The sequence below is a fragment of the Hippocampus zosterae genome, chromosome 15 (genome assembly GCF_025434085.1).
Source record: "Hippocampus zosterae strain Florida chromosome 15, ASM2543408v3, whole genome shotgun sequence".
NCBI classification, from domain to species: Eukaryota; Metazoa; Chordata; class Actinopteri; order Syngnathiformes; family Syngnathidae; genus Hippocampus; species Hippocampus zosterae.
Genome location: NC_067465.1, coordinates 6938738 through 6965428, shown reverse-complemented (window position 1 = coordinate 6965428; position 26691 = coordinate 6938738). Strand labels below are relative to the sequence as shown.

Sequence of the window (26691 nt, the reverse complement as noted above, 5' to 3'; positions counted from 1 at the left end):
AAAGGCTCATCGGAGCGAATGGTGGGTGGCATTTGTTTTTTGCTCTCCGTAGTGCCTGTGAAAGCACATCTCCATTTCTTCATCAATATCTTGCGCAAACTTAAACAAAACTTTGCTCCGGATGACAAAAGAAGAGAAGAAAGCCATTCTCATTTTGCAGGGCAAACTTTCCAACGAATGTCAAGCGCAAAGAGATCCGTGTTGGCTCTCCATTTGGGCTCCAGTACGACAGGAGCAAATCCGTCAGTATCGAGCTGCACGCTAATCCCCCAAAGGCCCCGAGGCGGAGGCCGGGCGGGGGCGAGGGGGGTGTAGCGGCGTTCCTGCGTCTGTCGACGAGGGCGGCAGCGATGGACTCATCTGTTGCTGCCTCTAATTGACTCGGGCGTTAATCTGATGGGAGTCCAGAGTTGGGCTAATATGTGACGAGACCGGAGAGAGTCCGGCTCTGCCTCGGGGCTGTTGACGGCTGCGGGGAGGATTGGGGAGAGATTAACGAGAGATTTGCGAGCGTCCCGAGAGAACAAAGTTCACAACCGTCTGTCTGTTAAAGCAACACGATGCGGTCCGGGAGCGAGAGTCCTTACCGGTGACCGCCTCCGTCGCTTGGTCAGCCACCTCTGCCTCACAAAGTAAGCCGCCATTTTCAAGATACATCCGATCATTCGGGCATTTTTTTTTTGCTTTGACTTGTGAGCACACACTTGAGAGAAGTAGGGGGGGGGGCAACGATTTGAACTCTGGACTCGTCAGACCACAGTCCTTCTTTGGTGAGCCCAGAAAAGCTAGCGGCATTTCGCTAGATGGCTTTTACTTTGCACGCTCGACTTTTGACTTCGCTCACGTTTTCGATGCGGAGCCGACCGAGGGATGGAAGCATTCGTCGTTGGTTTTGGGCCTCGCCGCTCCGGCGCGACGGTTCGATTCTCAGAAGCCTTTGATGACGTACTGGATGACCAAATCCCTCAATTGTTTTCAGTCGTACGTCGAGGGCCGGTCCTCCCGCCTTTTGCCCGCCATGAGAAAGTGGTGAACCTCAGCGGATCCTCTCTTGTGTCCAACTGCTCCTTTCAAGGGATGCTCCTCAGACTCAATCATGGCCATCACCTGTTCCCAAGCACTCGATTCACCCGCGGAATGTTCCAAAACGGGCGTTTGATAAGCAATCGCCAACTTTTCCCATCTTTTGATGTCCCTGACGTATCCTTTGTGGAACATGTTGCGGGCATGACGTTCACTGTGAGCGAATATTTGAAAAACAAACAAACAAACACGTTATAATGGCCGAAAAGAAATTGAGATGAGTCCAAACGTAAGCCAATGTCATTTCAGATCCATAAAGTTGGTTTGTTATTGCAAAAAGGCCGACCGAACGATCCCGTGATCTCGCCGGTCCCACCGCCGATGTGCCATGCAGCCGATCAACAAGCGGATCTAAACGTTCAGCCTATTCACGCGGGATGTCGCCATTGATCTTTCCTTGCACGTAAGCCAGGGGCGTCCGAAGTCGGGGCGGGGGACCTCGTGACGCGCCCAATACCGCGAGTCGCATCTTTTTTCATCGAGGAACACCCGAAATAACGGCATTGTGATTCTTGCTTTCAATGTCATGATCGAAACGGCGAGCTCTCGGTAAAATAACTCAAGGAACACGTCGCGTTTGACAGTTTTATTCCACTTCCATGAATAGTTATGCACTCTTGACGATATAAGAGCATGACAGTTCACCGAACAAAACCTCATAGTTATAAATCAATCAATAAATAGATATTTAGATGTATAGATAGAAATGGGAGCGCGAGGAACCCCCATACACGTTTTCCACTTGGGTACCGTCCGACCAAGTGCTCATATGGTGCCGGCACACGTTCGGAGTCGTCGTCGACCGCGTCGTGTGCGACACCCGCGACTTTGGCGGCCGGAGTCGATATCGACAACGGCGACGAGAGCGCTCGAGAAAGGTCTGACGTAGAAAACAAGTGACTCGGGAAGCACTTGATCAAGAGAAATCGCGGTTGGCGCACAAACATTCCTGGATCGACGTTCACGTGGATTTCGATCACGCGCAGACTTTGGGGAACGGCAATCAAATCTTACAGCTCTTCCTGAGGAAAGAAAAAAAGCTTTGAGTTTGTTCGCACAAACCATTGGCAGGAATGAAGGCTTATCAGCGGCAACGGCGACCCTTTCCAGACATTCAAAGTCTGACACCGTTGGATCTTTAAAAAAAAAAAAAAAACAAGTTAAAAAAAAAAAAAAATCCACATCAAACTACACTGACCGTATCCAATAATCCGGCATCACATGGAAAGTCCCAAATCCGTTTCCATTTCCTTTTTTTACTTCACTCAAATTCTTTCCATCGATGGTTGGCACTCATCAGACCGTCCGCATTCTTCCGGTTTGATGAAATATTTAAGAAACGTCTCCGTTTTGTTTTGGATGACTGCGGACGGTCCGCTTTTTCAGTCCAAACAGCAGATAGGCGCACCTTTCCGAGCCTTTTCCACCGGACATGACCTCACAGATGTAACTTGCTACTGGAACGCTTCAGACAGATTTTTTTTTTTTCCTTTTTGAAAAACGAAAAAAAAAAAATAAAGCGAGACAAAAAGCAACAGAACTTCACCAAAACAAACAGATATTTGCATTGATAAGACCCCTTTTTTTTTGGACAAGTCTATTTCACATTGAATATGGCTCACCGTCATTGTCACACAGAGGTAATTAGATGCTGTACAAAAATTGCCCCCTCTCCTACACCCCCGACTAACATATCGAACATTTTTTTTTTTTTTTTACAAATTACAAAATAAATACGGCATCCTTTCATCAAAAATCACAAATGATCATCATCATCGTACAAGAATGCGCAGGACACCATTTATGAGTGGCTTGCCAGGAATCCACCCCGGGAGAGATTTTGGCGTCGCCGCGAAGAGCATCGTCGGAATCAGGCTATCGCGCTGAAAGGAACGGATCTCGGGAGTTATCTGGGCTTCACGCCGAACGAGGCCGACCGTGTCTGCGTTCTTAATATTCGATATTTTGGAGTTAGTGCCCGCCGCACCCTAAGCATCATGTCAGTTTCACTTTCACCCAAAACGTGTGGAAAAATTCAAATGAAATCAAAAAGCAGGTTACCTTGAACCCACGGTGGCGCACGATCTGCATCGTCGCAAGAGGTCAGCGCTCGGCAATGGCAGCTTGCCCTCACAGCCGTTGTCGTATTAAACCTTTTTTTTTTTTGTTTTTCCATCTGCATTTCACCGAAAGAAGCGCGCTCCGGGAGAAGCATTTTCAATCGGTACACGTGAGCCGGCTCGGGTCTCCGCTACGGTAGGCAGTGATTACCTTTTCACAAACTCCTGCATGGAATTGCTTTTTCCATTTCCTTCACGTTCTATGTGGTCATCGCGGCGCACGTGGGTTCATCCGGCCCGAGGAAACAATCGCGCTCTGTCCCAGTAGCACGCGCGCCACAGCTTGACGACAACAGGAAAGCAGTCCGACTTGAGGCCCTGCAGCATTGTGAAGGTTTGGATTTGGCTCCGTCAGCTGCTGCCGAACATTTGACAGTCATCCGTAAAGAGCCCGCCGCCACGTGCTCGGCCGTGTCCTCATAGCCTCGTCTGCGCCTCCGGGATGTAGATCTCGATGCTGTCGGCGCTCTCGGTGGCCGAGTTTTGGCGCACGGACGCAGCTCTCTTGGTGGTCATCAGCCGCTTCCTGGCCTCTTGGCGCTGTTTCTCGGAACTTTCCAATGAACGATCTCGGGCCAGAGGCGGGTGCTGCTGCGGGGCCTTGGGTGGCTTTTTGGGTACCGGAGGTGGAAGCTGCCTCTCCTGCTGGGAGAGGGCGGGAGGGAGGGCAGGGAAGAGCAATTCAAGAAACACACGTGCACGACTGTCCTCATGACGGACCCTTTTGGGGGATTTTGAGAAGTCCGAAATAGTCGGGTCGTGCCCCGTTGCCGTTCGCTTTTCCTGATTTCCTTTTGAGGAATCTGAATAATGTCAGTTCGCGAGAGAGTAGAGTTTGGGGGAAAATATTCTTGCCCAGCAGTGTCGTGTGAACGTCGTGTATTTTTATCTGGTCAAACAAGCATAAATAGTAACAGCATCCCAACAGTGTGTCTTTTTTTTTAATGACACAATTGGCTTTAAGGTTCGAGGAAACCTTCTGGGATACTTAAAAAAAGCGTTTCTGACTGCTGTTTTTCCGCCATCCCCGTGAAATCAAATGAAGCGTCGACTTTTGAAAGGCCGTCAAACTGGGCTCCCCACTGGCGGCAAGCAGGCTCCCTCTAGCGGTAGGTGAAAAAATCACAGCCTATGTCCAGTTCAGTTGTGCCGGGCCAATGAATTGCAATCAAGTTGGGACGTTGTGTCGAGCCCAAATAAAGACACGACGCAATCATTTGCCAACCATCTTCCGCACGACTTGATTGTTTTGGGCAAGTAAGCATTCGTTTGGAATTCTGCGGCCGCAACGGGTTTCCAATAAAGCAGAGACGGATGGGGTCATATTGACCGCCGTGTGAAATCACTTTTTCTTTTCACAACTTTCAATGACAGTCCGGATGGTTCTTTTCCTCTTTGGAATTTTTTTGCTCGGGAATGAGAGTATTCAGTCAAATACCTGATTTGCAAGTCATTGTATTCTGTTTTTACTTCTGTTTAACGCAACGTCCGAATTTCAGTGGAATTGGGTTGATGATTGCTGCACTATTTTTTGTTTTGTTTTATTCAAAGGCACCAATAAATGCCTCCGTTTTCAGCTCTCGGTGCCCTTTTAGCTCATTATGATGATCTATAAAAATGGAAGCATCCCTCCAAAATAAATTAAAATATAATACTGACATGATTTAAGCTTCTAATGAATCAAATTTGTCATCATGTTGTAATATTATGATTCCCTGACTGTAAAATGCATTGATTTAAAACAACAAAAAAACTCCAAAAACGCTCCTGTATCTGTTGACCTCGATCTAACTGCCAAAAGGCACATCGAGAAAGCCACACATGGTCAGGCGACGGTGGGTGGGTGTCACAAGAAAGCAAGGAAAGGGCAGAGAGAATTGCGCTGAGATGGATGGACGGACAGACATGATGGAACAAGGGAGGCCCGGAGAGGTGAAGGCCTGGGGGTGTTTTCTTGTGGTGATGGATGCGTGGCTGTTGGCAAGCGCCTTCACTGTCAACACAAAGAAGCACAAGAAGGAAAGAAAGAAAGAAACAAACAAAATCCCATGAGAGCAAATGAGGAAGCCTTCAGAGTCAAAAGTGAGCATGATGAAAAGCCATATCAGATACTGCGCAGAAGGAGCAGCTGATTAAAAATAAAAAAGTCTGTCATGATGGCATTAATACAGAGATGCAGACATGACATTTGAAAAATAACCCCCCCCCCCTCCAAGTGATTAACTATGATGTACACACAAGGAATGCCTTTGTGGGCACATGCGCGTGGACGCCTACTTTATGTGCACATTTTCCTCGAGAGTACTCTCGAAATGGCGCAGTCGCGCGCATCGCCTGTCGCGGGTGCGTTTGCGTACCTTTCTCTCGGGTGGGTCGAAGGCCCTCCAGTTATTGGCGCGAAGTTGGTGCAGCTCATCAAACTTGAGGCTAATGTTCTCGATGGACAACTGAAGCATGTCCCAAAAACCAGCCAGGTCGGAGGCTACGGGACGAGGGTGCGCAAGGGGGTTCTGCGGAAGGGGCACAAGGAAGGCAAAGAGGAAGAGGCTCACGAGCGCCCGCCAACATGGACGCCCGGTAGCCGTGTTGGAAGACTAAAGAAGAGCCACAGCACTCACCAAGTTCTCCTCGCACAATTCCCTGAACTGCTGGAACTTTTGGGACATCAAGAGCTGAGCACTTCCGACGGCGCTCCTCATCTTGCCCAGAACTCCAACCACAGGAAAACAAGGTTACGACGCGGGAGGAGGAGCAGATGCAAAACACCGGATGGGACAACGCCCGCGAGGCGCACGCCGCCAGCAAATGTTGCATCAAACCCAAATGGTCTGACCACGCGAGTACAAAAGGGGCAGTCCCAAGTGGTTTTTCACGGTTTTCCGCAACCTTGAGACCCTCTCCGCCTTTCTTTGTTGTTCTTTGGGGAAAAAAAAACTCTTTGATGGCTTTGCCGCTAGCTTGTCACATGGATGTCGCTTTTCCGCCCGATGGCGCCCTCCGTGGGTCGGAGGGCGCCATCGCCATCGCGTTCGAGTCAGCAGTTTCCGCGCCGTTCCGATGTCAGGCGTGGCGTCGCCTGCGACGATCCCCTCTGCGCTCCTGCCCCGCCTTGATTTTTGCTCGGGGCTACCCGCCCTAAGACCGCGACGAACCCCATTTTGTCGTGTGAGATCTGGTTCCCCTGCTTTGCAAGTCCCGTTATCAATCGCGGTCCGAAACATTACGACATTTCTCTTTTTGGGGTGTGAATACGGGGAGACACCCGATGGGAGACGTACCATCCTCCGGGAGGTCGTTCCGTTGCTGCTCCGCCTCCATCTGCCGACACCAGCCCTCCATGCGCTCGCTCTCGGCCTGCAGCAGCTTGAGGAACCATCGGCCGTCTCGCTGACACACCGTCCGCTGCGCCGCCTGCCGCACACGCGTCGTCTGTGTTTGTTTCGGCGCAAAGTCACGTGAGTTGATACTTACGTCCAAGATGGCCGAGCTGTTGAAGCCGCCATCGGCCAGCTCATCGCCGACGCTGTCTATCCAAGGGTCCGGAGGGGGAAGGATGGAGGGGTCGAAGCCCACGTCCTCGTACTCGTCAGAGGCACAGGCGTGGTAGTGGTTCCCTGAGCCCTGGATGCTGACGGTGGAGGTGGCAGCATCGCGGGAGTATTGCCGAGAGAGGACGCCCAGCGACAGGACGCCCGGCGAGAGGACGCCCGGCTCCGTGTCGGGAGAGGCCAGAGGAGCGTCGAGCAGGCCCGGCAAGTCCAAATCGGCCTGGTTAGGGCAAACGAGTCGCGGTCGGAAGAAAAACTGATGCGGGCTCCTTCGGAACGAAGAAGGGCCAAGAAGTGAAAGGGATCGAGTAAACAAAGCCGGGCGACAATGGAGTCGCTTGGATCGACATTTGGGACTGGGAATTCATCTCAAAACGGATAAACATTTTGGGCCCAAATCTTTGTATTTGACGGGACGATTGCACCTCAGTTTTACTCAGTGCAATGCAAAGCGGCGACATGCGCGTCAAGTGAAGCGACACGTCCGTCTCCACAAATGATCGCGCTCAGACCGACTGAGGGAATTTGGATAATGTTTGTTTTGGCTGCTGTGCCAAGAGATTTGGGCTCGTGTCAAATATTTGCCCTTGGTTAAATCATGAAGGTTTCCAAACAGCGGCATGTTGACTGTTATTTAAAAAAAAAAAAAAACATTTCCCGTCACCATTGCGCTTTCAGGACTCCAAATTTTCCAACCTCAGCTGACCGTGAAAATTGTACTGTAGCTTTTCTGAGGGACGGAGGGAGTCTGGACTGAGTACGGCAATCGAGCCAGAAAAAACAAAACAAAACAAAAAAACGCCTTCGGATGCATTTGTGTCTCAAGGGTGAATATGTCATCCAAGATGCTCAGCAAACAGGATCGCAACCTTTCAAAACAGGTGAATCGATTGAGAAAAAAAAAAAAAAACGCGCACGATGTCATCCTATTTGCCATTAAGCGCGGCTTTGGCATCCGAGGCCATCTGAGAAAACAGCCAATAGGCCAGTTTTTTTCTTTTTTTTCTTCTCAGAGAATACAAATCGGAGAACGGTTGCATCGCAAAAAGGCGAGGCGCGGACGAGCGAAGACGGAAGAGGTACCACGAAAGTTTCAAGCGTGTCTTACTTGCACGGCTGCTGTCACACTGTTGGAGCGTTGGAAGCGACGATACCTGAGCGGGGGGGAAAAACAAACAGCAGGTTACTGACAAACGTTCGCCTTCCTACAACGTTTTCTTTTTTTGGGCTTCCGAATACGGAAGTGGATTTTCGGATGAGGCCCTCAAACAAAAATGTGCGGACAGCCCCGCTCGAGGAGATGCTTGAAAAGAGAAGGAGGGAATCCTACGCGTCAAACCACGCAGCCCACATGCGAGGACCTCGTCGGGCGAATTTACAAGTGAGGCAAGAAGGAAACCGGTAGTCACCGTCGTTCATCTTCCACTTGCACCCCAACGGAAGTGAACTTGGATGGGTCCTCTGGGTCTAGAATCTCATCTGGTCCATCCACCTGCAGGGGACCCCGAATCCCAGCCCAAAAGAGCGAATCATTAACTGGCCTTTCTTTTTTTTTTGGACCGTCTATATTGTACGACTGAAGATTGATGTCATTCAAAGTTATGCTCAACAGATCGGGTCCCATCAATACCTGGATACCTATGGAGAGACATTTGCCCTTCCTGAGTGCCTCTTTCCTGTATTCATCCTGGTGGTCTTCCATAAGCAGAGCTCTCGGCGCAGCGGCGTTGAATGTCACGGCGCTGTGACTGACGTGCTGACTGGCTGGGCCGTGGATCTGCAGAAAAAGACAACAACAAAAATTCAAACCCGCTCAAGCTAAATTGCAGATTCTAGTAGTAGAATGACTACAACAACAACAAAAGAGGAGCCGGTTGATAAAGGCGCTGCAGAAAACCCACCTGCGCATTGGCAGCCTCGATGGCGGCCGTCAAAGCCTTCATGCTGTCAATGCTCTCAGTTGAGTTACTCAGGCCGGATTGGATGGTCATGTCACCTCTTGGGCCCTCTTCTTCCATGTAAGCATCCTGGTTGGTTTTCAAAAAGGGGATAAGTGTTTTTTTGTTGTTGTTGTTTTTTTTTTTTGTCACCATCAAAAATTCCATCTCCTCACTCACATCAGGAAAACGGATTTGACCTTCGACCCCAGTCAGATGATGAGAAAACTATCTTGGAAACTCCTGATTGACTTGTTTGAAGCGGTCATGATGCTGGTCAATACATTTTTGCTCCATTTTTAAAACATCAGAGCTATAAATTACAACACGTGGTAACTTCTGCATTGCGCATGTTTTTACGTGTTATCGGTCAAATTTGTAAAAATAAATAAATAAATAAATAAAAAGACGTGCTAAAAGATATGCGACAGCATTTTTTTTTTAAATTAGTGTCACAAATATTCCTATTGTAAATGTTCCACATGAAAGCTTTCAACGGCGAGCCGGATCCACTCGCCGATCCTCATTTGGCCTCCATTCAGCTTTTTGCTGACAAAAAGATCCCAATATTGAGAGCCTGGTGCTGGCGTCCCCACTTTACACCGTATTTTATCGGAAATGCCGACGACAAAGTGGCGTTCTGCAGATTCGCTAGGTCCCTCCAGGCAAGTCGGAACCAGGTTCGACCGGACCGTCGGAAACATTTGGGGGTCAACTTGCTGCACGTCGGAGTGAGGAAGCCGCCGCCGAGGCTTACCTGCGCCGACTCTGTGCTGCTCTGCGCCGTAATGGAGATGTAGGGCTTGGAGCCCGTCGAGCAGGTGGACGTTCGCGGCGGCACCGGTGGGGGCGTTTTTTTATACGTCGTGATACAGGATGACACTGCATTGCAAAAGGACAGAAGGAGGAAAAAGGGGAGGGCGTCAAAACGGAGCATCCCAACATGTTTTGACCACACGTTACGCGGGCCGCTTTCAAGACAATCACTTTCTGTGACTGAGGCGCTCGTTTGATCGCCACCGTGGACGAGGCGGAAAACCGACAAGGGTGAAGGTGAGAACAATTGTGATCGTTAAGGCGGCCGATGTCGCCCCACTCGACTTGAGCGACTTGCGCTTCTGTGATGCCAGACAATGCGCGACCGCTGGGCCCTCAAGGGGGCGCTAAATGCGATGGCACTTTTTTTTGCTGACGTTCCGTCAAAGCGTCCTGGTATTCCCACTCTCCTTCTCCCAGGACCAAATGGCCTCGTCACAATTTCTGCAGAAAAGGCAACTTTTAGACGAGGTCAGGGCAGAGCGTGTTTTGGTTTTTGTGGGGAGGGAATGAATCAGCACAATGTTATGGGTTCACTTTGAACCAGAAGCCTGAGACTTTTTCATTTCCTTTGAATTCATTCATTCATTCATCTTCCTAACCGCTTGATCCTCACTAGGGTCGCGGGGGGTGCTGGAGCCTATCCCAGCTGTCTCCGGGCAGTAGGCGGGCACCCTGAATCGTTTGCCAGCCAATCACAGGGCACACATAGACAAACAATCATCCACACTCACACTCACACCTAGGGACAATTCAGAGTGTTCAATCAGCCTGCCATGCATATTTTTGGAATGTGGGAGGAAACCGGAGCACCCGGAGAAAACCCACGCAGGCCCGGGGAGAACATGCAAACTCCACACAGGGAGGTCGGAGCTGGAATCGAACCCGGTACCTCTGCACTGTGAAGCCAACGTGCTAACCACTAAAGTGTTCAATCAGCCTGCCATGCATATTTTTGGAATGTGGGAGGAAACCGGAGCACCCGGAGAAAACCCACGCAGGCCCGGGGAGAACATGCAAACTCCACACAGGGAGGCCGGAGCTGGAATCGAACCCGGTACCTCTGCACTGTGAAGCCGACGTGCTAACCACTGGACTACCGGGCCGCCTTGAATTCATCCACTGCTAAATTACAAAACAAAAATCTGCACCATCACAGCGAGAAGTTACTTTTGCAGCACGGCCTTAAGGCGCCGTTCAGTTCACTGGTCATCGTAGCGCCGCGGACAATAAAATGTCCGCTCATCTGTAAAGAGCTCGGTTCCGACCGCTCGAGAATGTGTCAATGTGGCCCGGAATGAGTTCCCAGCGGAGCAAGAAATGTAGGTCATCTGGAACAGACTGAGGAGAAAGACAATCCCCAACAGCGAGCGCCGGGTCTCTTGGGGCGCTGCCATTTTCATGTCACGGGACGACATTCTTTGGGGGGGGTTCGCGGCAAAGTTCAGCTCACGCTTGGCCAATCATCCAACTCTGTCACTTTGGGAAGATTGCGCTTGTGCGCGTGAGCGTTCCATGGCCCGAGAGGCTGCTTTCGTCATTTTTCATCATACTCGGCCACAAAACTCGGTTGAGAAATCGCAAATAGAGAGCGCCAATCGGGAAAGCAAAAATCCTTCGGAAAGCAAAAAACATCCAACCGACCGGTCAAACGACAGCAAGCAACCCGACGAGGAGGACACGCGCATGGCCGCATCGTACCCGTGCTGCTCTGGATTGTCCTGACGGTGGTGGCGGATGTGCGCGGCGGAGAGGATGGCAGCAGAAGCAGGGGTCTCCCCCCTTCTCCTTCTTCCTCCCCGGCGCAGCCCTGATCGATGGCTCTCACGTAGCTGTGGCTCCTCATGCGGAAACATCCCGGCATGGGCAAGGTCTCCATCCTGTCCATCCTGTCCATCCTCCGCATGGCCTGAGCCTGCATTTCGCTGTACACCTGCTCGCAGACCTGCTCAATTTGCCCGTTCACTTCGACTTCACTCAACTGAGGAGCGAGACGACAGGGCGCACGCAGGCAGAGAAAGAAGAAGGGACAAATCAGAGGGAGGACAAAAAAAAAAATCAAACAAACCCCAAAACCGGGGGAGAAAACACATCGGTGGAGCCACAAGGCCCGTCGAGCATGCGGGGAGGTCACGTCGCGGTTACGAAGGACGCATGCAAAGGAAGTCGGGCCAAAGTCCGGGTACGAGGGAAGCCGTTAGGCTGCGCAAACGAAGGCTGCCATGTGGGAGGTGTGTTGGAGAATCATCGTTACGTACTCATTGAACGGATAAGAAATCATTTTTGAATGGTGAATGGAAGCTCAGAACCCCTACAGGGACCCACAGACGGCAAAAGTCCGCCGTGGGCTGGGAGAAAAGTCCGGGTCTCTGCCCGGCAGGGACGGACGGACCCAGAAGCACCTTCTAGAGGCACGCGCTCCAACTAGTTCAGCACGCGTCAAAGTCCTTTCGGTCAAAGAGCTTTGACGTAAGCCGCCAAAGGGTGTGAATCTCAGGCAGCTGTGACAAAAGCTCGGATCGCGCGGTAGTCTGAGAAATCGTCCGGGCGGCGTGACCGTGTCCGTTTGGAGAGACAACTCAAACATAGTGTGCATTGATTGTTCGGCAGCACGACCAACCTGGCTGATGGTGCTCATGGCCCTCATGTAGCTTTCATTGCGTGAGCGGTATTGGGGTGAGGACAGCAACGATTTGGGATCGAGAAGGGTTTTGGGGTCCAGGGTGTCCAGGCTTCGATTGATTGAAACCTCACTCACCGCACGCAGGTAGCTGTGGCTCCTGATTTGTAGTTTGGGGGAATGTTCTGAGGAAATCCTACGGGAGACACAAGGGCGGGGTTGACTTTGGACCTCACGGAACAAATTGGAATCCTGCGGGCGATGTGGGCGACGCGCAATAGCAATTTGCAATTTGAAAGACACGATGCCCGTTGCTTTTTTTGGGACAAAAGCCTTCTTACAACTGTCAAGAAGGAGGCGCCGGTGGTTTGCAATCCAAAAAAGTGGAACGCGGGCAAAGGTCGGAACACGTGACTCAGCGGAGGCGCAAAAAACAACAACAAAAAAACCAAAAAAACCAGAGTAAACTTTTTTTTTTTTAACGTAGCGACGTTACGGGACATGTCGAGACTTTCAAATCGGTGGGCAGTGGGAGCTGTAGCCCCAGTCGGTCTTATTTTATTCGACTTCAAATCGTGCCAGAATTGGTTTGGACTCGACCAAATCGAGGTCGAGGAACTCAAAAGTGGCATACGTTTGGCTAACCGTGCATCTCTCCACAAAAAATTTGATGCGATACGCGATAGCTACAATACGTAAGGGTTCGATTCGGTGGGAAATGTTTCGGATCCGGCGCCACCGTGGCTTTGATCGAGCGAGACAAAGTGCGAGGACGAGCTCTCCCACACCCAAACGATCCGAGTCGATCCAATTCAAAGGAACAACAAATGCTCAGAAATGTCAGGCGCAAATGAACGCAAAATAAACTCGATCCGTTTGTCAATGTCCTTCTTTCTCACCATGATTGCAGAAGCACCCGCGCGCACTTTCCGCGGATCTCGACCAAATTGGGGATTAAAACGGCGCGGACCAACACAAGGCGGTGTTGTCCGAAGGACAATGAGCTAGCGACCCTTACTGGAGCGTGGTCATCTCGGTCAGCGAGGGCTGGGTGGCCTTCAAGTAGCTGGCACGTCGCGCCTGCATCTTGGGGGAAGGTTTGGGACTCCCGTCCGAGTCGCTGCTGTCCTCCTCGGCCATGGCTTTCACGTAGCTGCCGCTCCTCATCCTTCGGCACGGGATGTCGTCCTCCTTCCCCAGAGGCGAGAAAGCGCTCCACTCGTCCTGAGGTACCTGGTCATTCGTAGGGGTCCACAAACAATTGCCATCAATGCCGCCCGCGCCCCTGCACCCAAAGCGCCCCGCCGGGCGTTAAAAAGAGCCAACGGCACCGACGGGAAGTCCGCCGCCCGGCCGGTAAAGAGATTCGCGTTCCGCTGATGCTCGCGATCACGGCGCCATGGCACCGTTTGTTGGCTCATTAGCGGAGGAAAGGAGCACGGAAATTTCTCTCAGGCTACTTTATACATCTGCTTTGCAGGAGTCGATTCAGTTCACCGGCGCACTGGCGAAAGATGTGCAAGAGTGTTCTGGAGGCGAGCAAAGTGAGGAATTCTCAAGAACATTTTTGGGGGGGTGGTGGGGGGGTTATAACAATAAGAATGATAATCCTGAAGACCATAGCTCACGGAACGGCGAACGCTCGCGAACGTAGCGAGTTGTGGCTTTGGTCGGGGTTCAGAAAAACGTTTTGAACACGTTTTGAAAAGTGTTGCAAAACCGTTGTTAGCGCTTGGAAATGGCGCTCGACGTCTCGTCAAAATTGTTTTTTCTTCAGCACCGCAAGAGGCCGCCTCGAGATGGTTACCGTGGTTACCAATACCCATCCACCGATTAATGCTTAGCGTTCACAAGTATTCGCTGCACCGTGCGATCTCAGCGCCCGGTCTCGACACGGATCATCATGGCGGCGGAAAACGAGGCACGAGGAGGGATCCGGCGAGCTTTTATGTACACACACATATGTTCTATAGATATGTGTGTGTGCGCACGCGGCGCTTTATGCCAGCTCTCCCTAATTTTTCTATCTCACTTTCCAGCTGTGCGAGACTGGGATGACGGGTTTTGGTGAAGGACTGAAGCCCGAATGGTCGTCTGCGTGGCGTGGGCACGTCACAACCGCCCGCGCCGCTCCTCCGTTTTTGGCAACAGCGGTGCACCAGTGGGCGGAACGCGGCAAAAGCGGCTTTGCGGCCTTCCTCCGAGGTGGCGTCAATTTGACAGACCATGGAGGAGACGAGCGGCAGGCGAATTTCGCCGCTCCTCTGACTAATTACGCGTGAGTCACCGAGGGGAAGAGGATGAGCGGATATCTGGTCCGTCTCTCCGCGTGCGCGCGACAGCCTTTGACGTAAGAGAGACACAAATGAGCAGTTTGGCTATAAAAAGCGACTACGGGGAAGGCAGCAGCTGCAGTGGCGGCGCGGCATCGGCGGTGCCTCCCGCCCACGCGTGGCGCTCGCTTCCGCCGCGGCCCGCACTTGTTGTGCCGAAGGGGGCCGAGGAGAAAGTCCGGCCGCTTGCGTTGATGAACGTTTGATGGCGAGTGCGACTCACTCGGTTGTATTTCCTTTCTCGTCAACGTTTCTGGACCGATCCCGATCGCCGACGGTGTGTCGCTGTACGGCCGATGGCTGAGAGGGGGAGGGGGCACCTTTCCAATTAACGAGTCGAATGCCGCTGCTCCATCGACGCAAGGAAACGAGCAGATTTGCCACCTTTGTTGAATTTCAATGTTTCAATGCTTCAATGATTTCTTGCGAAATCAGATGTCGGTCGCCGTGTTGCAGAGCAAAGCGAATTTTCTTCATCATGATTGAGTCATGTGAGTCAAACATGGTGAGGGGTCGGTGTTTTTCAAACGCGGCGACAACAAAGAGAGACATTGTCAATAACGAGCAAACAAAATGCAAACGTGTTTCGACATGAGCGATGGAATTCCACAAGCTTTTGGGGGCGGAGCCTTTCTTGCGGTCAAAAGCTCAGAATCGTTTGTTCCGACCGCGTCCGCTCTTTCATAGACGCGGATCAGAAATCCATTTCTGCCTTTCATCGGACTCGGCGTCACCGTGATCTCAAATTCTTTGTCGTTGGGTTCAAGTTTTGCGCAGTGCTTCCGTCCATCAGATCGATCGATTTTTTTTTTTTTTATCATGTAGCCACATTTGTTGACGGATTCACCTTTTAGCAAACAAAACAATCTGCTCGCAATCTGCTGTTTGCGTCCTCCACGTACGCGACTCCGGCGACAACAAACACCAACAAACGTAACGCCACATCCCCCCCTAACGCAGGCGCAACAAAATAGACCCCGCATCACAAGTACACCCAAGAAATAAATCGAGAAAACGACAAGACCGAAACGACAAGGCAAAACAAAGTGATGGTCGGGACAGAAGTGAGAGTCAATTCAAAATGGTGTGGGCAAAGAGGAAAGGATGTTCATGTTATCGCTTGGCGTTGAGAGAGTAAGGCCGCTACTGACCGCGCTTACTTCTCCATTGAGCTAAAATGGTGTCGGGAGGAGGAGGAGGAGGAGGAAAAGGGAGAAAGAGGCTCTCCAAACCAAGAGGGACGAAAGGAGGTGCGGGTGGGCGGCAGGGGGTGAGGTGCATAAAACGCCCGAATGCCAGTCAGCTACGTGAATGAGAGCCGGGGAGAAGGTTGCAGGGGGCGATCTTTGGCTTTGCAATGTTCCCTCGAAAGCCCTCGGTACGTTGGCCTTCCGAATACGAGATGCTGACGCGATTGTGCGCGCGGTTTTTCACGTCTAATCTCGAAGACGGCGTTCGATTGACATCAACGCAATCGGGGAGACCCGCGACCAAGCCGCAACGACCCCAAAACATTCGTCGCACTCATGTCAACGTGCGATCGACATCATTATCCGTGGAGCCAAGCGATCGGCGGCCTACTGGCGCGGATTACCAAACAATCCTTTGGACCGGTTTCCAGAGTCCAAAGTTTGTTTGGAGCGCCTTCAAAATGCTCCGGCAGACAGGACGCCGCAATGTTCGTTGAAAGATAATGTCCGGGCGCGACAACCGACTGTCACATTTTGCTTCTTGATTTCAGTCAGCAATCACGCCGAGGCTAAAAAGCCTGGACGGCTTCAATTAGTCGTGAAGACGCGGACCGTGACGGTCAGGCCGACATCGGCGTCCCGTTCCGTAAGACCAAGTCAATTCGGACGGAAACGACTGAAAAGAGCGACGGTACGCCCGAGCATAATTTGTGAGACGTCGGTCGAGTGGGTTGGGGCAATCGCGATGGATTGAATCGCACGGGCTCAGAGGAAACATTGTCAATGATGGGGGTGGGGGGACGATCGACAGAAGGGGGTGGGGGGGGAATCAACCGGTTGCGGCTTGGAATCGAGGTGGAATTGAATTACCTGTAGTAAATGGCAAGTGTGCTCCCGTTGCCGACCGCCCTTAGATTTGACTAGATCTCTATCTAGGTTTAGGTTAGCGGATCCTGCGCCGGCTCTGAGCTGGTTGTGGCTGCTGTGGTTGGTGTAGACCTCTCGGGCCCTGCTCACCGTTAAGCTGGACGACCACGCCCCTTTCTTCACTGGGGCCGCGTCCGCGGGACCCAGAGACGGCGAGGGGCCGCTTCCTCCACCGATGTCATTGCCGCTAGCGCTAACCGGCACGCAGGGGGGCGGCGCCGCGTACTTGACATCGTTGTTGCTCCGGGAGGCTTTGAGGGCAGAATGGTGGCGCGGGTGGCCGCGGTGCGCGTGGCCGTGCGCGCGCTCACCGATCGTGTCGTAAGGGTCCATCGCCAAGTAGTGTTGGGACAGGGCGAAGTTGTCGTGAGCGTGGCCGGGGTAGCGGCCCGTCGTCATGGCGACGGGCGAGGGTGAAACGGAGGGGGAAGGTGAGGGCGGCGGTTGGTGGTGGTGAGGGTGGTAGAGGCACAGCTCCCGTTCCAGGTTATCGTCGGAGCTCCAATATCCGGAGCCCGGCGCCGACGCCGAGCCGTGGAGCCGGTGGTGGTGATGGTGGTGGCTTCGCTGCTTGGGCTCCGCCGATCGACAGCGCTCCCGACTCTTGCTGCGCTTCCGCTGCCGCGCTCCCACGGGTGGGGCGTCGCCCTCCGGACTTGCCCTGGAACCACCACCTCCACCTCCCCCGCCGCCACCATTAACGCTCCCGTGACTGGCCCCCTTGACGGACTGCGTGTGGTGCGGCCCCTCCAGCGAATGGGACTTGGTGAACAGTTTCTGGACCGAGTGAACCAGGTGGCGAATCCTCCCCGGGCTGTCGTTGTTGGCGTTGGGCTCCATCCCCCCACTCTGGGCCAACATTCCTCGTTTGTATTGCAGTGTATGGTAACCGTCCCTGGGAAATGATGACTGATGCTCAAACGGGTCTGCGACGTTCGCCGGTACCCGGCCGGGTGTTTTACCACCGTAGCCTCCGCCGCCGCCGACTCCTCCTCCTCCTCCTCCTCCTCCTCTCCCTGTTCCTACATAAGGTACCATGGCCATACACTCATCCTTTACCTCAGGATGGTGAGATGAGGAGGTGGAATGGCATCGTCTCGGAAAGGTTCCATACGGGACGACGCTGTTATTGTCGGAGGGGTACGAGGCACGCGGAGCGTTGTAGTACGACAGCTCGTTCGGATGCGGCACCGCGATAGGAAGCGGCATGTCCATCTGACTGATCAAGTATGGCTTGCGGTCAACGTGCTGACCGAGCGGATCGTACGATGGCTCGTAGGACGCCACGCGATGGTGACTCCGGCTACTCGAGAGGCCTTTCATGTTGCTGGGGGGGAGAGGAAGGCAGGATGCCAAACGGGAACGGCCCTGGATGTCTTTCCCTGAGAAGAGAGCCACGGACTCTGAAAGAGAAGGACATCGAGGAGGTAAGACATTTTATTTTGCCAGGCGGCGAATCCCTCCAAAAGCAACAAGACCGCAATTTCAACCCGGACAACAATGACGTGATATGACGGAAGAGATCGCTGCCCACTTCGGGCCGTTAGATGATACTGAAAAGCGGAGATTTCAAAGCAATTGACCTAAAATGAAAGAAATCACACAATCAAACTAATTGTTATTATTATTTTTTTTAGATTGAATTAAAGTAAGGGCGGCCCGGTAGTCCAGTGGTTAGCACGTCGGCTTCACAGTGCAGAGGTACCGGGTTCGATTCCAGCTCCGGCCTCCCTGTGTGGAGTTTGCATGTTCTCCCCGGGTCTGCGTGGGTTTTCTCCGGGTGCTCCTCCCACATTCCAAAAATATGCATGGCAGGCTGACAACAAGTGTTCGGAGGGCAGAGGACGCGCATTGCTGAAGCTTTGTAGGTGCGATTCGCTCCCTTTCTCGCTTGATATCGAATTTCGGGCGCTCAACAGTCCGAGGTCTCCGTCGTGGTACTTTGCGCGTCGTAACGCGCCACACGGGGGTCACGGGGAAACCCATCCGGACCGCCGGCTATCCAGTCCCCGCACTCTTTTACAATTACGCCACACTTTTATCCATCCATCCATTTTCTAATGGGCGTCTCTTCAGGTTGCCCACGCCATCATCAATAAGCAAATGGGGAAAGGACGTCCCTGAAAAGGACGATGCTCGTATGCCAGTAAACGTTGCTCCAAAACCCGTCTTGAGCTTTCAGCGTGAACGCCACCTTGACGGACAAATTCACGCCACGGCCGCTAACAATGGCATCATCGATGCTAGCTTTGACCGTTTGACCCCGGGTGGGGAGTGAGTGGGGAGGCGGCTTTGGCGCGGCCATGTTCTCGCGGATGCTCGGGGCATCGCGAGCGAGCGCGCTGTCATGGTGAAGCGGCCACGAGCTGCCCTGCCACAACGCTCGCATCTTCTTGTGCACGGAACAAAGCCAAATCAGGGAAGCGGAGTTGCCGCGCCGCGGGGGGTTAGTGCCCGTGGTCGGTCGGCGGCGTTGGTGCGAGTCGGTAGCCAAACAACCAACAGAGAGATGGCTGCATTTATGGTACACGCTCATTCATCTCAACTGGAGATTTCTTCTCTTCCACTCTTAAGCGGCCCCGCACAGCTGCGCGCTGCTTGGCACGCAAACGGGGGCGCATGCTAAGCTGTCCACTCTCGTAACCGCCGTCCCACAAGGAAAATGGCGTCAGCGGTTGCCTTTTGTATTCATGGCAGAGTTGCGGGATGTGTATTTGGCATTCCTCTGTCCTACTTGACCCGAGAAGACGCGGCTTAACACAGTCCGACAGCTCCACCGGTAGATGCAAGATGAGCGCTCTCCCTTGAATACACCCCGCTCGCTCCCTCGTTTTTTCCCTTCTCACTCACTCTATATTCAATTTAACACTGGCTGACATTATATGATTTCTTTTTTTTCGCACAGAGCTCAGCTGGCGACTCTCTTCACATATTTCCTCCTATTTTTATTTCTTTATTGAACAAATTTTAGACTGCTGGGTGTAGAAATCCCGTGACCATTTACAGGTCAGACCCCCCCCCCCCCCGCCAAGTGAGCAACACATAATGTTGACTCTATTACCTATTGGCAAGAAGAGAGACAAATTCATTTGACCATTGATTGATGTTGTATTGACAAAACTAACATCTGCACAAAATGAACTGACAGAGTCAATTATTATTTTCTCTTTTCGTCCAGGGGAAAACACACACACACGCGCACACACACACACACACACACAAAATAAGATTTTTATGAATGCTTTTGGCGGCCCGGTAGTCCAGTGGTTAGCACGTCGGCTTCACAGTACGTCGGCTTCACAGTGCAGAGGTACCGGGTTCGATTCCAGCTCCGGCCTCCCTGTGTTCTCCCCGGGCCTGCGTGGGTTTTCTCCGGGTGCTCCGATTTCCTCCCACATTCCAAAAACATGCATGGCAGGCTGATTGAACACTCTAAATTGTCCCTAGGTGTGAGTGTGAGTGTGAATGGTGGTTCATTTCTGTGCGCCCTGCGATTGGCTGGCAACCGATTCAGGGTGTCCCCCGCCTACTGCCCGGAGACGGCTGGGATAGGCTCCAGTACCCCCCGCGACCCTAGTGAGGATCAAGCGGTTAGGAAGATGAATGAATGAATGAATGAATGCTTTTCTGTTCTGTTGGTCATTTTGAATTCCACGGTGCCAGTGAAAAGAGATTGGACTCACAATAATGTGTATCAAAATCCAAATCGGATCCAAAAAGACTGACTTTAAACATCGTGGTTTGTAAGATTGTAGAATTTCCAGTGTAAGGACACAAAAGTGAACCGACTCAAGTGCCGATCGGAAAGGTGACATTTGAGGCCATGGAACAAGTGATCCTCACTCCCCATTAATGAAGAGTCACCAGCGACAAAATCAAGACCACTTGCACAATCCGTCCATCCGTGCATTCATTTTCCGCGCCGCTTCGCCTCAGCCTGGTTCGCAAGAGCTCATCCCTAGCTGACTTTGGGCAACAGGCCGGTTGCCAGCCAATCACACGGCAAGACAAAAACAAAAACAAAACAGCAAATCACACTGGAGCCTTTGGAGACGACCCAGCCGCGCAAGCGCCGAGATAACCGAGTTTGCCCGGGAAAAGCCGGGACTTAGACGTACAACGTTTGGATGTCAAACTAAACATGACGCAGGCCGCAAGCTCGGTTTGCCAATCGGTGAGCGGAACTCGGAAGGAAATCCGTCCGAAAGAGAGCCGGGCCGAAACAGGAGCCGAACGTACCCCGACTTTCCTTGTACCGCCATCCTTCCATTAAGAGCCACATGTAGCAGACTGCTGCGCTGAATCTGCGTGTAGGCGTGAGGAGGAATGAAAACGGGGCTGGGATCAAGCTATTTTCGTCTCAATGGAAGCTGGCGAATAAAAAGCCTTTTTGAGTCACTCTGCACTTGGATACCAACACTGGAGGTGGACTTGGCCAGAGACGTTCGGATTCACAACGGGGGATTGTCACGCTAAATCCTAACCAAGCACTGTGTGTGTGTGTGTGTGTATATACACGGTATATGTGTGCGTCATAGCAACACGTATTTCCCACATGATACGCTTGGATAGGGCGCACCGTCAATATGAGCACATTGCTGCGACAACGCCAGACCTTGAAATTGCAGCGATCGTATGAAGCGTGACGAAAGTAGTACTGTATTCAATTCCAGGCCGATCAATCACTTTGAGTTTCAATCCACGACATTACCTCCCATCATCATCCGCCCCCCCCCCAAAAAAAATGTGAGAATTGGCGTGTGTTCTTTCCCTCTTCTGTTCGCCCACCGACTGATGTGATTCAACCTCGTCTTCCGAGCGCAGGACTGAGGAGAAGCGCGTGGGCGGCCGCTTCTCCTTCTCTCTGCCTGCCGATACGTGGCGCCTTGATTTTCCTCGATCGCGGCGCGTGGGGCTACGACGCCGTACGCAAAATCCACTTTTGTGTTTGCGCATCCCCGGGAAGCCGACCATAGACAGACAGAAGGATAAGGGAACAGCTCAGTGGTGGGATGTGTGAAGGAGTTGGGACCGAAATGACCAGACGACTGTGAAACAAGCGTGAATCATCAAATTTGACACCTCATCTTGGATCATCATTTCCGTAGTCTGGGCACTGCTTTCATTTCTTCTCGTCGTGACGCTCGCGCTGCTGGACTGTGGAATGATGACGTGGCCCCCGGGCCCCCGCCCCCACAAATAAATTGGATGTACGAGGTCGCAACAAGCAATTAACCCGAATGGAATACCCAGTCACACCACAAAGGTTGATGGAACTCCGTCGGAGCAACAGGAAACTTCAAGCTCCGCTTCCATGTCGCTATTTGATCTGTTTGACTTCACCCAAACCCTGATAAACAACAACAAAAAAAAAGAATATGGCCTCTTGGAGTACACTCGTCACCTTGGTAATAAACAAGCACCAAATCTGCATGAGGACAGAGCTCAGGTCGCGCTCCTTTTTTGGGAAAGTGGCCGCTTTACGGCGCGCCGAGCTGCGAAAGTCTGCAGCAGAGTCTCGTCTGTGTCACACATCTCCACGTCCTCACGTTTCATCGACCGCGTCTCTTCAAGGCCCATGTCCACTCATGAAGCTCGGTTTCATTCGAACCCCCGGCCCGCGGAAGACGGGCTGCTCATCGCGTGACGTGTGGCAACATCACAGTGGGGAAAGGCAGAATGGGCAGTTTGCAGCTGGAATAGTCCCGGTGGCCACGTTTTGGGAATCTGCACCGGGATTTCATGTTCAAGCTTACGATGACGCAAATGTGTGCCTGTCTCACCGTAGGAGGAAAGAGGACGGAGCAGAGCTACGACCGTCACGCAGATGTTCTTGACAGCGTCGCTGCCGCTTAGCCGAAACTTTGCGCTGACTTTGAGGTTTCAGAGCACCGACGCTAATGCAATACAACAGTGAAAACAGCGGGAGCCACTGCCAATCGCAGTCAACGTCCATTTCCATCTAACAAAAGCATGAGAGGCGTGCTAGACACATTTTCATCACATTACAAATCTGACACCGATATTAAAAGAAACGTTGAGTGGGCATCGAGTCCGCCGGTCCTCCGTGTGCCTTGACGGCCACTTCGGGACACTTGTGGTGGCTTGTTGTAATGCGCACGTGCCATGCGTGTTCCGCCAGTGACGTACGTGCTTTTGGAAACACTGTCCTTCATGCCGAACTTCATGCCGACGACCTGTGTCGACGCGCCGAGATTCGGCAACCTTACCGGATCCCTCCTTCGTCACAGAACAGGCGTGGTTGGGCAACCGTTTTCGCAGCGCTCAAAGTGATCGCAAACACCAAAAGCCTGGAGCGAGGCAAAAATGGAAAGAACGATCGCCACCATCAAATGTTTTCTTCCGTCATAAACGGGTCGCTGAACGGCACCGCCGTTCAATTAACAAACAACTGGGCACTCAAGAGCATGACGGGGCATGAAGCGACTTACTTCTCAAACTGAGCAGTGAGGGCAAAAGAAGTGCCCATCAGCCGACAAGGAAAAATGCCCATCAGCCGACAGGGAAGGGGGCGGGGTCTCACCGGAACGCCCCACAACCCTCCTTAACTCATTCACTCCCAAAGACGTTTTTAAACGTCTTTTCAGACTTGGCTGGTACTGAACGAGTTAAACAAGAATCAGGCGAGGGCCCTTGCGGGACCGGCACAGGGTGTGAACCTTGCGAGTGGGACCCGGAAGGGGCTAGTCCCTGACGGGGGGCCGATTGCCCAGGTGGAGGAGGAGTGACGCCAAGTCCCCTTGCGTCGGGGCATAAGTGCCTCTGCCGGACTGCACTTGTGGCTAATACATCATTTAGCATAGCGTGGCCAAGTACATCCCATCCTATTCAAGACCCGGCTTTCAAGGAGCTCGCGCTGACACAAATAGAACAGCGCTATCCGCGGCGCCTCTCCACTTAGGCCGCCTTCAGTGACAGCCGCAAACGCACGTCCTTCACCCCCACGGAAATGTCAAAGGAGATTTCTATTGGGTCCTGCCACCTCACCAATTAAAGAAGAATTCAAAGAGAGAGAGAGAGAGAGAGACGGACAGTTAGGTCTGGAGGTAGGCAGATGTTATCGGGAGACAGACGGGCAGCAAGATTTTGGGAGAGATTGCTGAACAGTACATTGGAAAATAATGCACAAAATGCGCAACCTGCATTAAAACATTTGTTTCTTGGGTTGCATTTTCTAACCGGAAATGTTTAGTTTTGGTTTTTTTAAGTAAGCCCCCGCCAACTTTTATTGCAGCCGTGCGTATTCGGTCACTTGTAAAAGTTGAAACCGTGTGCTCCGAGCTTGATTGACATCTTCCTCCCCTTTCATAAATGTGATTCCCTGAGGAGAGGAGGTCATATTTTCATTTTTGCTTTGTTTGTTGATCTGTCTGGCTGAACGATAGCAGACTGCTGCAAGACATGGGGGGAATGGGGGCTTGGAAAAGATGTCCCATTTTGAGCGTGAACCATTTTTGTCGGGTGGGGCCGCTCCCCCGCAGGTTTCCCGCGTCTCCCCGCTGCGAGCCACCCGAGTCAAACCATCAGATCATCAGCAAGCTCTGCGGAAGCCTCATATTGAACCTGTTCATCTGAATCAGGTGGCTTGCAGCGGGGGGATGTGGAAAACATGCAGGGGACCGCCCGGCCCCCCCAGAATTGCCCACCCCTAACTAAATGGCGTGTCTATACGCATGTTATGAATAGGATCTATTTTGGTGCGAGTGCGCACTGACTGCACCCTCAGCAATGTAACAAAAAGAGGATTGACAAACTCAAATAAAAAAGCAGGTCACCGTTAAATTAACCAATGGTGGCGCACGGTCACCCCCGCAGGTTCCGAATGTACAGAAAATTCACTTTTCAATGCTTCACAGATCTGCTATATATCAAATCAACTCAAAAAAGAAAGGCATCATTCACTGAACCCAAAAAGTTTGCAAATGACATTCCTTGAAAAAAGATGAACGCCAACGCTTCTACCAATGGCTTAATTCGCTTTGCAAATGGCAAATGTCCTTTCAGTTGCTTCCAAAAGACTCAGACCTTTATTTTAGTTGCTTTTGTTTCACGAAAATGTTTGTTCCGCTTTGCCGGCATGCGTGCGGTTATTTCATTCCTTTTTGTCGACGATAAAAGTACGTCGGCGCGGCCTTCCCGCGGTGCGAGTGCAAAAGAGGAATCTTTGGAGAGCCGACGCTCTGCCCACACGCTGTTCATCACCAGTTGGTCCTCTGGAATGAGAAGCGAGAGATCCCTTGTCCTCTCATCCCAAGCCACGAGCGGGCGACAACCAAGTTACGGGAAGAGGACTGCATCACACTTGGCGTCAGTCGATTTTGGGACAATGACCCTCTGCCTGGCAGCGCGGTAACCTGTTCAATCTGTGCTCATTTCCCTGCAAAATGAGCAGCCTTCCGCGGAGGAAGCTGTGACATAAAACGTGACTTGGATGCCGCCTTCGCGGAAGGAGTCTGACACGTGAAGAGGTGTGAAATGTTGCTTCGAGCGGCCGGGAAACTCGCTTCCGTTGATTACCTTCAAGGGGCACGTCTGTTCACTTCCTACAATCGTTTGGTCAGAATGCCCCCCTACCACCACCACGTCCCTTCAAAGTAGCCTACGAATGTGGGTGTTCGATTAATCCTAAATGACATATTTTAAGGCGTTCGGCGATGCCGGGGTTGGGGGAGGTTTGGGGGTGGGGGCAATAAAAAATACCCACGACCACAGCGGCGGATCTCCATCGGCGCGACGGTGACGCCGAAGATGTTGAAGCTGGAAGAGCCGCGGCAGCAGCGACTCGACGAAACCAACAGCCCACGACGAGCACCCGAGCAGGCGAAATGAGTCGGTCATACGCAGCGGCATCTCTCGCCGAGAAACGGTTCACTCTCGCAACGCCCGGCCGCTCGGTCATTAGACCGGACGGGCTAAAGCGACCTTACCTCGTTCGGCTCTTCACATCGTCGCTCAACGGCTAGCATCCAAAGACGCGTCCCTTTCCGGTACCCGCGGCGACGTCCACCGGCGGAACGTGAGGGAGAGGTGCTCGAGAGTGGGCGTCGACGTCAATGTGTGGGCATCAAGTGGCGAAAGCTTGCGCTCAGCGGCTCAGGTGGACGCCCCGGTCCTACCGCTCTTGGTTCCGGTATGTGCTTACAAAAATAAAAGCGACCATTTCTCACCCTCCTCCACCACCGCTGACGCTTCGGTGTCCTCCGAGTTTGTCGAAGGAAATTGTGATATTACGATACATTATACAAAACCTAATATCACTTATAAAGCTTTTTAGGTGACTCAAAGATGCTTACATGTTATTGTTTCGTCTTATTTGTAATGTGTCGTCACAGACCGTCTTCCTTCTGTTCATTTATTTCGGCAAGTCCACTTCCGGGCACCTTGTGTTTGTCTCTCGCCTTGAATAATCAGGCGAAGCGGGGTGATTTCCGGAGGGTGTTCCACACCCACCCGCGGGTGTGATGATTGCCGACCAACCGCGGTTGGCAATCATCTGCCAGCGGGTGCCAGATGATTGACGAATTCTGACGGGTGTTTCGGCCACGACGAGTGCGTACGCTTGCCATTTGGAACTTTGGCGCATCAGCTTTTGATTTGGGTTGTCTCTTTACCAGCCTGGCTGCTCGACTTGGAGACTTGGAAATAAATTTACAGTATTCTACTTCAAATTCGAAAGGGACTGGTTGCCCGATAGATCGAGGTGAACGAGTGAGTTGGAATCACCTGCTGAGAGCAAGCCAAAACGGAGGCAGGCTTTTTAGTTTCTCCATCTGGATTTGCCACCTCTGCTGTAATGTACGACTCCGAACGACGATTTTGTCCAGTCAAAGTTTGCAGTTCAAAGAAGCATTGAAATGAGTTGAGATGCAATCTTTTTCATAGAGCTGCAATATCCTGGTGCCTTGGGCAAACATGCCATTTGACATTCCTCACGGTCCAGAAGCCATCCCTGTGGAGTCCACATCCAACATTCAGAACAAAACCTTTTTGCCATTCTTGCAGACTGATTGAAACAAAATAAACTGTCAAGAGCGTTACACATAACCAATGCGTGTCACTCCACTTTCATCCGTATTCAGATGATGGCATTGCAGCC

At 52.1% G+C, this 26691-nt stretch overlaps 1 protein-coding gene across 7 annotated transcripts; it reads right to left on the bottom strand.

Annotated features, from left to right (window-relative positions):
• Positions 1 to 3026: 3026 nt before the first annotated feature.
• LOC127616241 (disks large-associated protein 1-like) lies at positions 3027 to 25852 on the bottom strand. 7 transcript variants are annotated; one of them, XM_052087715.1, is made up of 15 exons: positions 25523 to 25852; positions 16518 to 17977; positions 13143 to 13357; positions 12125 to 12320; positions 11206 to 11485; positions 9446 to 9570; positions 8653 to 8778; positions 8382 to 8528; positions 8161 to 8243; positions 7860 to 7905; positions 6675 to 6971; positions 6482 to 6614; positions 5822 to 5913; positions 5561 to 5713; positions 3027 to 3848 (listed from the first exon to the last, which is right to left on the bottom strand). In XM_052087715.1, the coding sequence occupies exons 2-15, from the start codon at positions 17895 to 17897 to the stop codon at positions 3621 to 3623; spliced, it is 3501 nt and encodes a 1166-aa protein (XP_051943675.1). In that variant the 5' UTR covers positions 17898 to 17977; positions 25523 to 25852; the 3' UTR covers positions 3027 to 3620. The 7 variants fall into 7 exon arrangements, with proteins under 7 accessions (XP_051943675.1, XP_051943677.1, XP_051943678.1 ...); XM_052087717.1 differs by having other exon boundaries at positions 3027 to 3845; positions 25523 to 25850; XM_052087718.1 differs by having other exon boundaries at positions 16665 to 17977; positions 25523 to 25848.
• Positions 25853 to 26691: the final 839 nt, after the last annotated feature.

What these genes read in the sequence shown, in the direction of transcription:
- LOC127616241 (XM_052087715.1), bottom strand. Translation starts at nt 17,897, where the DNA reads ATGAAAGGCCTCTCGAGTAGCCGGAGTCACCATCGCGTGGCGTCCTAC. An exon ending in ACAGCTCGGCCATCTTGGAC is followed by an intron (nt 6,615 to 6,674) that starts GTAAGTATCAAC and finishes CGTGTGCGGCAG; the next exon opens with GCGGCGCAGCGGACGGTGTG. An exon ending in GAACGACCTCCCGGAGGATG is followed by an intron (nt 5,914 to 6,481) that starts GTACGTCTCCCA and finishes CTGTGGTTGGAG; the next exon opens with TTCTGGGCAAGATGAGGAGC.